Here is a 14,319-nt window from a genome sequence, read left to right on the forward strand (position 1 = left end):
TGTTAATAATAGTTAATACCGATAATTTTCTTTTCATCTGAACTATTACGGTACTACAATATGCATTTGTATTTCTGTTCGCCGCTATATATGTTGTCAAATAACTATACAACGTCTTTGGTTACAGTATCAAATTGTTCCAGTCTTCTTTTGTTTCTTGTCAAACTAACGTTACTGTAAACTTTGAAAGACATGTTGGTTCAGAAAAGTGTGAATACAATTAATAATTATATATAATACATTTTCAGACAAATACAATTTTCAATTTGTGAGGTCAGATAATCTGTTACATCACAATATTTAATACAAGGTCACTAATATTTTCGACTTTAAAAAGTCATCTTCAGGTCGGGTGAAACACGCCTCCTTGTCTGGACGCAAACAACTGAACAATTATGTAAGTATAAATATAATAAACTTAAAAAAAAACCGCTGATATCAGCTCTCACAACCTTTTCAAAATTAATAATAAGCTATTAACTTAAATATTTTCAGACAAATATGGCATTCACCACGACGAATTAGACTGCGTGCTCTCCTACCAACAGCATTTGCATCACAGCTTTTTCCATCCCTTTTCAAATTTATACATTATATTTAACATTTTAACATAGTTAATATCAAACTCTACAAATTTAATTTTAATGATATGACCTAATGAGAATACTTAGCCTTTAATTGTACAAGGTTAATATCATGTTGTGCCTTTTCCTTGTTTTATATGTACGAGAATCTAGCATCAGTGTTCAGCTTTACCATGTACAGTTTACCTCAAGAGGCACAAAACTTATATAATTGTAAATGCCAGCACGTGCATTACTTACTATATTATTAATTGTTAGATCAACTTATCACCTAATTTTAAAATTGTTTGCATCTCATGCAACTGAAGATGACTTTTTAAAGTCGAAAATATTAGTGACCTTGTATTAAATATTGTGATATAACAGATTATCTGAACTCACAAAATGAAAAGTGCATTTGACTGAAAATTTATTATATATAATTATTACAGTAAACTTGATTATGTCCATCACGTGGTTGCTTTAAATGATAATAGGATTTTTTCATTTATCCATTCAGATTGATCTATAAGATACATAAACATATGCATTAAACATTCAACACTGCATAGCACACCCTTCTGCTCTCCGGCGCTTTCCCCGAAACATGGCGACGGACGCAAGCTTCAATTTGTCCGTACTCTAAAGTTCTGCGCAGCCTCGGCTGTAGGGGCTCGTTCAAGACAGGCGCTAAAAAAAATAGAGCTAAGTCTTCGACATTTTACTCGGTTCAAATTTGCTTGCAACTTTACCCATTCAAGCACTGCATGCAAAATTGATTTTTAATGCTGTGAATATCAATGAGGCGAACACACAATACGCTACTCTGCACTAGTATTCACAAATGTGTGCTTTTCTGTCACTATTAGACAAATATACAGATACATACTAAGTATGTTCAATTTATCTATGACAAAGTGTTTTTCTTCTCTATTTAATATGTGTTATGGGGTTGTAAGCCCAATGGTTCAACAATAGAGTACCGTACTTCTTCATCACATCGATCACGACTGAAAGAAAAGGTTGCGTAACTCAAAGACGCTGAGCTGTACAAAAAAAAAATTCAATTTGAAATTACATATTTTATCGCACATTTCTAAACACGTCTGTATTAATGTTACACAGAAATATTATTATGTTTAGTAGCAGTGTAATTTTGACGAAAACAACTACATTTTATGTACAAAATATACTCTACAAAGCACAGAAGTTCAGATTTTAGAACAAAAGACGGCAATGAGTTGAGCTAGAAACTTCAGAAATTTTATGTAAAAATATGTAATTTTCAGTTATTGAACGGATATTAAAACAAATATCTCCTCGCTACTTGGCAATCAGTGTTCGCAACTAAACCATGATGAGTGTCTTAGTATGAAAAATGTATGTTTTCAAGTAAAATATCGCAATTTTGAAATAAAATTACTTTCATTTTTATGCGTAAATTTATTATTATTATTATTATTATTATTATTATTATTATTATTATTATTATTCGTATGACTCGGTTAAGAGAGAAGTTTTATATAATATTCTTATTGAATTTGGTATTCCCAAGAAACTAGTTCGATTAATTAAAATGTGTCTTAGTGAAACTTACAGCAGAGTCCGTATAGGCCATTTTCTATCTGATGCTTTTCCAATTCACTGCGGCCTAAAGCAGGGAGATGCACTATCACCTTTACTTTTTAACTTCGCTCTAGAATATGCCATTAGGAAAGTTCAGGATAACACAGAGGGTTTGGAATTGAACGGGTTACATCAGCTTCTTGTCTATGTGGATGACGTGAATATGTTAGGAGAAAATCCACAAACAATTAGGGAAAACGCGGAAATTCTTGTTGAAGCAAGTAGAGCGATAGGGTTGGAAGTAAATCCCGAAAAGACAAAGTATATGATTATGTCTCGTGACCAGAATATTGTACGAAATGGAAATATAAAAATTGGAGATTTATCCTTCGGAGAGGTGGAAAAATTCAAATATCTTGGAGCAACAGTAACAAATCTAAATCACACTCGGGAGGAAATTAAACGCAGAATAAATATGGGAAATGCCTGTTATTATTCGGTTGAGAAGCTTTTGTCATCTAGTCTTCTGTCAAAAAGTCTGAAAGTTAGAATTTATAAAACAGTTATATTACCGGTTGTTCTGTATGGTTGTGAAACTTGGACTCTCACTTTGAGAGAGGAACAGAGATTAAGGGTGTTTGAGAATAAGGTGCTTAGGAAAATATTTGGGGCTAAGAGGGATGAAGTTACAGGAGAATGGAGAAAGTTACACAACACAGAGCTGCACGCATTGTATACTTCACCTGACATAATTAGGAACATAAAATCCAGACGAATAATTTGAATAATTTCGAGGGAAAAATTGTTCCGGAGCCGGGTATCGAACCCGGGACCTTTGGTTTAACGTACCAACGCTCTACCACTGAGCTACTCGGGAACTCTAACCGACACCAATCCAATTTTTCCCTCTATATCCACAGACCTCAAAGTGGGCTGACAACCGTCAAGCAACCAACTTCGAGTGCACACTAACTCCGTGTGACTTAAATTGTGGTTTTCTGTTAACGAACAGTGACGTGTATTATGCAAATCAAGATTTTCAGGTATAACTCCCTGTAAAGTTGATTTGAATAATTTCGAGGGAAAAATTGTTCAAATCAACTTTACAGGGAGTTATACCTGAAAATCTTGATTTGCATAAAATCCAGACGTTTGAGATGGGCAGGACATGTAGCACGTATGGGCGAATCCAGAAATGCATATAGAGTGTTAGTTGGGAGGCCGGAGGGAAAAAGACCTTTGGGGAGGCTGAGACGTAGATGGGAAGATATCAAAATGGATTTGAGGGTGATAGGATATGATGGTAGAGACTGGATTAGTCTTGCTCAGGATAGGGACCAATGGCGGGCTTATGTGAGGGCGGCAATGAACCTACGGGTTCCTTAAAAGCCAGTAAGCCAGTAAGTAAGTAATTAAGTAAGTAAGTAAGTATTATTATTATTATTATTATTATTATTATTATTATTATTATTATTATTATTACCGGTATTAATATTTTCATTTTTATAATACAACTTCATACAGTCCTCATACATCTATATTTTATACCACTCTTCGGTGTAGTTAAGTATAGATTTTGAAACTTCCATTAATTTAAGAGTTGTGTTTATCTTCTTTGGCGTATTCCTCCATTGTTGAAGTACACTGTACCAGCCCATCTGCCCCAGTATCAGAAGATTCAGGATATTATCTAGTGTTTGTTCCCCATGGTGCACATCAAATTTAGTACTGTCTACGAAATTTATATCTGAATGCACGTTTCCCTACATGCTTAAGCCACATCTTACAATAAGCATAGTGTTGAGTGACCTGTGTGTCATTCATTATTCATCATGTTATGCAGTTTGATTTCACAATGGTCATTTGACAAAATAAAGATTTAGTTCTCATGGCATCAACTGAAGATGATTTACAATATTCAGTACAGTACACAATTTAAATATGGTCAGTGAAAAATATAACATGGAAATTAATATTGAAAAATCGAAAATCTTGTCATTTTGTGGGAAATTCCCTGTACCAAGTAAAATCTGTTGAATAATAAAATAATAGAAAGAGTAAATACCTTCATTTACCTTGGCTATACACTATCATCTTATGATGAAGTAGATATTGCTGAAAAAATATGTAAATATAATAAAACAATGGGGATTATTAATAAAATCATGAAACCTTCACTTGTACAAAGACACACAAGAATAGGCTTGTATAAAACCTTAACACAGCCAGTATTAAGCTATGGTAGTGAAGCGTGGACTGTGAAGAATAAAGATGTCAGTAGAATAACAGCAAGTGAGATGAGGTTTATGAGAGCAACAGCTGGATATACTCGCTGGGATCATAAAAAAAATGAGGACATAATGCAAGAATTTCAAATAGAACTCATTATACAGTTCATCAGTAAATATCAACTTCAGTGGAAGGGTCATCTCGAACGAATAAATCGATGCAGAATTCCAAAAGCACTGTTTCATTACCATCCATATGGCAAAAGATCTCTAGGCCGTCCAAAGAAGAGATGGACTGAATATTCTAGTTTGAGACCGTAACGGGCCACTTGGCCTAATACTTGTTAGGAAGATGATGATGATGATGATGATGATGATGATGATGAAAGAAAAACCATCCCGATTTTTACATCTGAGTGAGGATAGTTTATAATATCAAAACATCATAATTCCTGAAAGGAGCTCATACCTGTAGAAAATTTATAAGCACCTACTTTTCATTCCAAAGCCTACAAAATATTTGCTAAGACTTTATGCCGCAAGCTACTACCATATGTAAAAGAGAAAACTGGGATATATCAATGTAGATTTAGAACAAGGAAATCAACAATAGACTAGATTTTTTCTAAGGCACATTTTGGAAAAATGTAGAGAGGATAATACCGGATTACATGTATTATTGCTCGATTTTGAAACGGTCTACAAATGTGTCAAAATGGACGAAATCTATACAGCTATGCTGGCGTTTCAAATACCAACCAAACTAATAAGACTAGTCAAACAAATAACGGATAACAACGTAAGTCGAGTTAAAACTGCTGCTGAAGTTCCAGAGCCATTAGAAACTCACAAGTGATTAAGACAAGGCGATCCATTGGCTTGTCCCTTGTTTAATATCGATCTAGAGATTGTGATCATATCTTCTGGGATTCAAACTAGTAAGACCGTATCTTATAGGTGAACTCAGGTTTTGGCATTTGTCGATGATGCAGCAATCATGAGTAGAACTATGTCAGTAATTGAAGATAATTTCACTATATTAGAGGAAGCAGCAAGCAGAGTAGACTTGGCAATTAAGAGAATAAGATAAAATATGTTTGTCGGTAAAACGAGAACTCCAATACTACAAAGGATAGTCGTGCAGGGATATACCTTCCGGAGTGTAAGCCAGTTTAAGGGGTTAGCTACAAGCTCACAGCAATAAAATTTTTCGAAATATTCAACATTTTTTTTCTTCATTAATGTATTTTGTACAATAATGAAAATTGGTACGTGTAAAACACTGTCCTTCTGTTGTATGAAAAAATATTTTTATGATTAAAAAAAAATGTAATATATATATATATATATATATATTTTCAAAATCCAAAATAGTGGCAGTTTACTGTGCAGTGATAATGTGTTTCTCTCATAACTCATAAACTTTTTAACTTCTTCATATTCGCTCTTTTATTTCATTTCTGAAACTCATTGTATTGTATTGTATTGTATTTATTAACATTCCAGGGTATTCATACATTGCTTACAGATAGAATATGGAACAAGTCAAAAAATCTAATACTTTATAAAGTCTTAATTTATAGTCACAATCTAGATGAAATATATACAGAAGAGGTTTACAATATTGTCTACTAGTACAAAACATAGTTTGAATATCAATTTCATGAAGTGTTATTGAATGTCATGAATTCACCTACAGAATAGAAGGCGTGAGAAATTAAGTACTTCTTTAATTTGGCCCTAAATAATATTATGTTTTGAGTTTCATTTTTTATATCGATAGGGAGGCTATTAAACATTTTTACTGCCATATAACTCACTCCTTTTTGATAGCACGATAGACTTGCCGATGGATATGAAAGTCATTTTTTGACGTGTATTTATGCTATGAACTGTTGAATTAGTAACAAAGTTTTCACGATTACATACGACGAAGATTATTAATGAAAAGATATACTGACAAGCCATGGGCATTATTTGTAGTTTTATTTAAATAGTCCTACATGATTCCCTAGCTTTGGCACGTACTATTATTCTAATTACTCTTTTTTGTAATAGGAATATACTGTTATTATCTGTGGAATTTCCCCAGAATATTATTCCGAAACTCATTATCGAGTGGAAGTACGCAAAGTATATTGTTTTTAAGGTATTGATATCATGTTTACAATAGCAAGCTCTTTGAACTTCATTCCATAATAAATATTTTTTTTTGTGTTAGAAGAAAATACTGATAGTTGACCATTTTTTAAATGAATCTATTTTTTATCCATCGATCAAAGGTAGAGAAGTGATCTTATATCATATTGTACTGTAGATATGACATGCATAAATACATACAAGAAATTTCATCACAGAATGTTGGATAGTTTTTTATTTTTTTTTGGGAAACGCTTATTACTGCACAGTGAACTAAATAAAAAAAAATGTAAATTCTTTTTTTTAATCGTAAAAATATTTTTTTCATATAGCAGATGTTTTACACATACTAATTTTCATTAATGTACAAGACACAATAATGGAGGAAAAAAATGTTGAATATTTCCAAAATGTTACTGCTGTAAGCTGTAATTAACCCTTAAGTACCTTGGATCTATTATCTCACAGGATAATATCATCCCCCAGGAAATAAATGCAAGACTGGTAGCAGCGAAAAAAAGTTATTTTGGATTGTTAAAATTTCTAAAAATCTAGGCTCCTTTCAAGAAACATCAAAATCAGGTTGTATGAAACCTTGATTCGTACAGTATTGACTTATGGCACAGAAACTTGGACATTAAAATCTGATGAAAATTGTCTTCCATCTTGTAAAAGAAAGATACTTATACGAATTTTTTGCCCAATTAAGGATAGAGGTAACTGGTTAAGGAGATATAATTAAGAATTAGGCCTATACAAAATGTTTTCAGATCTTGATATAAGTGCCACCATAATATTCTCAACAATAAGATGGCTGGGGCATGTTATGAGGATGGATGGAAGAAAAACATCCGCAAAACTCTATTGAATGAAGCAGGGGATACAGAAAACCAGGAAGACAGAGGCTTGAATGGTTGGATGAAGTGACGGATGACTTGGCAAGGATTGGTATTCGGAATCGGAGAAGGAAAACACAAAAGTGTGAGACCTGGATAAGAATTGTTCAAGGTGCGAAAGCTCACTTCGGGCTGTAGAGCAAATGATGATGACACTTCATCTCAAGTATCCCCCGTATTAGCAGTATTACTTCACCTCTCATAAACGAAATAGAATAAGTTCAAAACCAAGCTCTCAGACTCATTATTGGTGGAATCAAAACATCTCCAATAGATTCTATGAGATTCCTCACTAATATTCACAGCATCAAAATGACAATAGAAGAAAAAGCACTGATTCAACATGAAAAACTTATCAGGTTACCAGGAAACAGTTGGCATTCATACAGTCCTCTCTGTAGATTGAAAACTCAAGAAAGTTTCATATCCATTGTTCAAGAATTAAAACAGAAAATCAATATCCCGAATTTAAAAGAAAACTTACAAATTAAACCAAACCCTTTAACTATATTAAATATAGAATATAATCTAAATTTAACAGAAGAAATACTAAAATCAGAAGTAAACACTGAAATACTAAAACAATTGTCTTTAGAGACAATTAATATTAGGTACCCTCCACAAAACTGGCTTCATTTATACACCGATGGATCCTTGATCTCCAGAGAATAAGGTGCCGGTGCAGGTGCTACGTGCTGTCTCTTCTCACTTTATAGATCTCTTGGGTATGGAACAACAAGTTTTGATGGAGAAATCATTGCAATAAGTGAAAGTCTCAGGATTCTTCTATGCCACATTAATAAATTTAAAAATGCAGTTATATTGTCAGACTCCAAAGCAGCTATTCTATCAATAGCCTCTAAACACACACCTTCATCTCAAACAGCAGAAATAACTAAAATGCTCTCTCAATTAATATCACTCAATAAAAGAATTATATTCCAATGGATACCATCCCATTGTAGAATCCTGGGAAACGAGAATGCGGATGCTTTAGCAAAGAAGGGCAGCACTGCTACTTACAGACCTGTTACTAAATCTACGTATTACTCTGTGAAAAGATTTATTAAATCTACATACTTAGACTTCAACAAACAAGATTTGATAACACAATCCCAAGGGAAAAAATGGAACTCTCTGCATCAAAATCCACAGTTAATTCCCGATTTACCACGAAAATCGTCTGTAGTTGCATTTAGATTGGCAAGAGGCCATGATTGTTTGGCCAAACACCTGCATAGAATTGGAATATATCAGTTCCCTAACTGCCCATTGTGCAACTCAAACCAAGAAATGGATTCGGAACACCTCAAAATCTGTGCTTCAGTGGCTGGCCATGATAATATCTTTGAAAAATATTTGAGTGCAAGAGGTCAAATGACTTTATTGTCAAACGCCTGGCATTAGAAAACAACAACATCATTTTATAAAAATAATTTTCTACCCTGACAGATTATGGGCTCTACAATTCCAGGTGAGCATCGAAATAGTTCAGCTAAATCCATAATGGTCCTTCACACTTAAAGCTGTAACATGCAACGAATCCAACTAGTGCCTCAAATGAACTGACAGAAAGATGCAGACGGGCCATTCCATTGTAACGCAGGTTACATGTGAATTTTATTCTCAACTTATCACTTTTTCTACAAGTAATTAAATTCTGATAATTACAAAATATTTTTATAACATTTCAATGACTCTTTTCCAGTTATACAAGTTTCAAGTTTATGTAATTACAGCGTAAATTTAATAATAAAAATTAATTTTGTATGGTAACTCAGGTTACTATTTTTATGGAATGACCCAGACTGAATTACTGATTTCTGGATTCTAACTTATCTTATAGGTGTCGTGTGACGAGATTCACGAAACCTCACTAAATGCCGCTCAGTGTGCGCACATGAATTCACTTAGTTCTGTCCATTATAACAGAAGTGCGAATGTTAAATTAAAAACATCAATTTGGAGTTTGACATTTGAAAAAATCTCATTTTACCTAAAGACATCCGTCTTGTGCTCAAAGAGTCGCGTATTAAATATTCTAAATTAAGCAACTTTTTCCCCACATTGGCAAAAATGATTCTGCTGTCCAATGAGATACTAAAGTATCCAAATGTAGTGGAATTAAAAAAAATCAATTTAGAAATTTATATATATTGCAACAAGTTTTTATTCTACTTTAACCACCACACCAGTCAACAAAGATACATTTATTCTTAGTAATTCACCCTACAACAATGGGTACTCCACTCAACACAGCAACATGATAGTCGTTATTGCACTCCACACGACAATGACAATACACATGTATTATTGTGAAAAACAACAATGTACTCCTAATTTCAATTAATGTTCACAAAGCACTAAGTGCAGAACAAAAATGTCAGTTCTCAATTCAAAATTCGCTTGCCTTGGCTAGTTCTTCTAGCTCACTGTTCAAGTTCACTGTACATCGATTCAGATCCTCCGAATACGTCACCCTCGCCTGGCCACTCCGACAGTTACGGACTCAAGTTCACTGTACATCGAACCCAGATCTTCCGGATACGTCGCCGCTGCCCAAGGCAAGACTTGAAGGCTGACTGAAGACTTGACACCCCAAGACTGCTTTTCACTTTTATTTATTAAACCATAACATATGAAGAGTTCGCGGTAAAACGATGAATGTCACAGTTTTGTTAAGGTTGATGTCATTATCTAATTCAATGGATCACTACGAAATTTAATGTTGTTCTTATGAAAAATGGTAAAAAGGATAATTAGCACCACGAATACAGTAATGCTTTCCTTTATTTTCTATAGAAACAGCACTGCATCTTGCAGTTATAGACTCAATTAGATCAATCTTTAACAGAAATGTGACATTCATCGTTTTTCCCGCGAACTCTTCATATGGAATCTTCCATTCGCGTGGCTTTCTGAACCTTCGAGAGGAATACGCTTCTAGATTTTTCCCTTGCTCTCCCCGCTCCGCGCAGTCACCGAACTTCGCCTCCACTTGCTTCTTACCGCGCTATAGCTCCTATCGAAGCTCGAGTTTCCGTTTTCCCACTCCTTCCTTCTCGCTAGATGCGCGCGCAACCCCCTGACGCGACCAGAACATTCCGGCCTGGCGCCACAACATGTACTCCAACACATCCCAAACAAAATTTCATTTGTTTTTCCATAAGATTTTATGTAACTCAAATGTTCTCCAATTTTGTGATCACAATGGATATTAAAATATCACTGCTTTCCCAAAATTAGTATACAAAAAAGGGTATGACATGCCACTGTAAGGGCTTTACTGAATACAAAATTAGATCTGCAAAATAAAAATGTCCGCTGTAAGCCTTACAACATAGGTGATCATAATATTTAAGGAAGGTTCTACGAAAAAATTTATGATGAGTACTCTATCAACCTCACATCTAATTATCTTTCATATTATCTACATGAAGTAAGCCATATACATTCAGAACAACATTACTGATTTTTTTTACTGATAGTCATACTGGTAATAGTATTAAAAATAAAAGTTGAGTGTAGTCTACAATGTGTATTCTAACATTATATAATAATAGAAAGAAATTATTTGTGGTGTGCTATTACTTACTTACTTACTGGCTTTTAATGGACCCAGAGGTTCATTGCCGCACTCACATAAGCCCGCCATTGGTCCCTATCCTGAGCAAGATTAATCCAGTCTCTATCATCATATCTCACCTCCCTCAAATTCATTTTAATATTATCTTCCCATCTACGTCTCGGCCTCCCCAAAGGTCTTTTCCCCTCTGGTGTGCTATCACAGAGAGAAAAATAATAAAGGAACTTGCTTTCAAACGTCTTTACAAAATAATTACAGTATAATAAAATATCATTAGGCATTACTTATATTTGTGTTAGAAATGGCCTCTTTATTAAACTTTAAGCATTTCTCTCTCTCTCTCTCTCTCTCTCTCTCTCTATACATATTATATATATAAAATACATAAGCCGTGATCAAGTGGCCCATAAATAAAAAATCGTCACTGAATTTCTATATTAAGACTACAAATATTTCAGCAGAAATTTACATACATATCTGTAAACACATGCATTTTCTTTATTATCCTCATACATGAAACATAATAACCACATTTCGCAATAATTTTCACACCTCTGTACACACACTTGGCATTTGAATGCCCTTCCGCTTGTGTGTGTGCGAGGCTGTCTGCTTAAAAAAGTCAAAACGGAAAAAATGCATTCATCACATGACGCATTTCATTGACCTTTCGCCCATATGAATGCGTATATGTCCCTTTAAGTGTTCCAATCGTGAAAAGCACTTTCCACAGGCATCGCATTTGAATGGAGTTTTGCGTGTGTGCAAGCGTGTATGTCTGTTTAATTTTCCCGAGTCTGTGAAAAACTTTCCACACTGCTCGCATTTCAATGGCCCTTCGCCTGTGTGAGTGCGTATATGTCGTTTTAAAGTTTCCAATTTTGAGAAACACTTCTCACAGATATCGCATTTGAATGGCCTTTCGTTAGTGTGCACGCTTGCATGTCTATTTAATCCTCCTGATTCTAGAAAACACTTTCCACATTGCTCGCATTTGAATGGCCGTTCGCCTGTATGAATGCGAATATGTCGCTTTACATGAGGGAATCGTGAGAAACCCTTCCCACAGACATCACATTTGAATGGCCTATCGCGTGTGTGCATGCATGCATGTTGCTTTAAATCTCCCGATTGTGAAAAGCACTTTTCACACTGTTCACATTTGAATGGCCTTTCGCCTGTATGAATGCGTATATGTCTCTTCAAATTCATTGATTGAGTGAAACACTTACCACATACGTCGCATTTGAACGGCCTTTCGCCAGTATGTACGCGTGCATGTAACTTTAAACTAGTAGAAGTCACGAAAAGCTTTCCACAGACGTTGCATTTGAACGGCTTTTCACCTGTGTGTATGCGTGCATGTCTTTTTAAAGCTTTCGAATTTGAGAAACATTTTCTACATTCATCGCATTTGAATGGCTTTTCGCATGTGTGTGTCAGTATATGTAGGTTTAAATTTGACGATGAAAAGAAACGCTTTCCACAGAGCTCGCATTTGAAAGGACTTTCGCCTTTGTGACTGCGTACATGTTGCTTTAAATTTCCTAATCGTGGGAAACACTTTCCACAGACATCGCATTCAAATGTTTTTCTTGTAGTATGCTTATGAAAATGAAGTTTAATGGATTGCGGTCTTACGACAACCTCGTTGCATGCAGTAGATTTCATAGAGTTGCTGCTTACACCGCTAATCTCTGAACAGTCTGGTCCTTTGCTACGACACTGTGTCGATTTATCTTCTTCAGGATAAATGGTGGCGCATTCCTTTGACACACTCTTCTCAAATTTAAACGCAATGCTGAAATGAACATAAAAATTTATATCTGCTAAAGATAAAAACATATCAAACATTACATTATATTTTATTTATTTACCAGAGCATCCTCTAATCAAAGGCTGCCATTAGACAGCGCATACAAGAGAAAAAGAACAGAGGAGAAAATAAAAGATAACAGGTAACAAAAATGACAAGTAAACAAACAAATTCACTAACAACCAATGAAAGTTAGCAGAGTAAGAAAATTTGGAAACTAGTAAACAGAAAAAACAAAGAACAAACAATGGCAGTTAACACAATAAGGAAAGTGAGAAACAAGTAAATAAACAATGAAAGCTAATGAGACAAAGATATAATAATAATAATAATAATAATAATAATAATAATAATAATAACAACAACTTTTCCCTCGAAATTATTCAAATCAAATCAACTTTACAGAGAGTTATACTTGAAAGCTTGATTTGCATAATACACGTCACTGTTCGTTAACAGAAAACCACAATTTAGGCCACTCAGAGTTAGTGTGCACTCAATGTTGTTGCTTGACGGTTGTCAGCGCACTTTGATGTCTATGGATAAGGAGGGAAAAATTGGATCGGTGTCTGGTAGAGCTCCCGGGTAGCTCAGTTGGTAGAGCGTTGGTACGTTTAACCAAGGGTCACGGGTTCGATGTCCAGGCCCATAACAATTCTTCCCTCGAAATTATTGAAATGAACTTTAGAGGGAGTTATACTTGAAAGCTTCGATCCCAGGTGGTGGCAGGATTTTTTCTCGTTGCCAAACTTTCAGAACGGCCCCAAGGTTCACTCAGCCTCCTATAAAATTGAGTACCGGGTCTTTCCTGGGGGTAAAAGGCAGTCAGAGCGTGGTGCCGACCACACCACCTCTTTCTAGTGCCGAGGTCATGGAAAGCATGGGGCTCTACCTCCATGCCCCCCAAGTGCCTTCATGGCATGTTATGGGGATACCTTTACCTTTTACCTTTTATACTTGAAAGATTGATTTGAATAATAATAATAATAATAATAATAATAATAATAATAATAAAAATGGCGGTTAATTTTCTTCTGTGCAAAAATTAGAATCCATATGTGTGAACCCATAATTACATGGAGGGCTAATTCATGTGGAAAGATTTGTGTAGCAATAGGGTCTTACAGAATTGATACGAGTAGTTAAATATCCTTCCTTAGCCTTCAAACATCGATTTTGTAACACTGATATTGTTAAGCTGGTATCTATCTTTATAATACGGGATGATTGGAACCAGATTGCTCCACGTTTGTCCTTGTATACACCTTGAGGCTTTGTTATATGATCCAAACGTGATGGTGGGGTCAATGATCATACCCTGAGACAGGGATTCAATTATGGTGACAATGTCAACGGGTCTGTGACTGCCATTGTCGGTATATATATATATATATATATATATATATATATATATATATATATATATACACTAGTGGCTTGTGCAGCAAATGCTGCAAACTAAGTTCATTAGACGTTCAAATAAAAATTTTTCAGATTTATTTTCAATTAAGAATACCAAACACTT

At 34.7% G+C, this 14,319-nt stretch overlaps 1 protein-coding gene and 1 long non-coding RNA gene across 2 annotated transcripts in view; one reads left to right on the plus strand and one right to left on the minus strand.

Moving 5' to 3' along the window:
- The window catches only part of LOC138691745 (uncharacterized), a 400,261-nt gene that overhangs the window by 354,907 nt on the left and 31,035 nt on the right, over positions 1–14,319 (plus strand). The gene's annotated exons all lie outside the window — the stretch shown is intronic.
- The window catches only part of LOC138691739 (zinc finger protein ZFP2-like), a 32,728-nt gene continuing 27,843 nt past the window's right edge, over positions 9,435–14,319 (minus strand). Inside the window, exon 4 of the mRNA XM_069814051.1 lies at positions 9,435–12,779. Coding sequence (XP_069670152.1) covers positions 11,624–12,779 — 1,156 coding nt within the window. The 3' untranslated portion in view covers positions 9,435–11,623. The remainder of the gene's footprint in view (positions 12,780–14,319) is intronic.

Source organism: Periplaneta americana, chromosome 16, assembly GCF_040183065.1.
Source record: "Periplaneta americana isolate PAMFEO1 chromosome 16, P.americana_PAMFEO1_priV1, whole genome shotgun sequence".
Lineage (NCBI taxonomy): Eukaryota > Metazoa > Arthropoda > Insecta > Blattodea > Blattidae > Periplaneta > Periplaneta americana.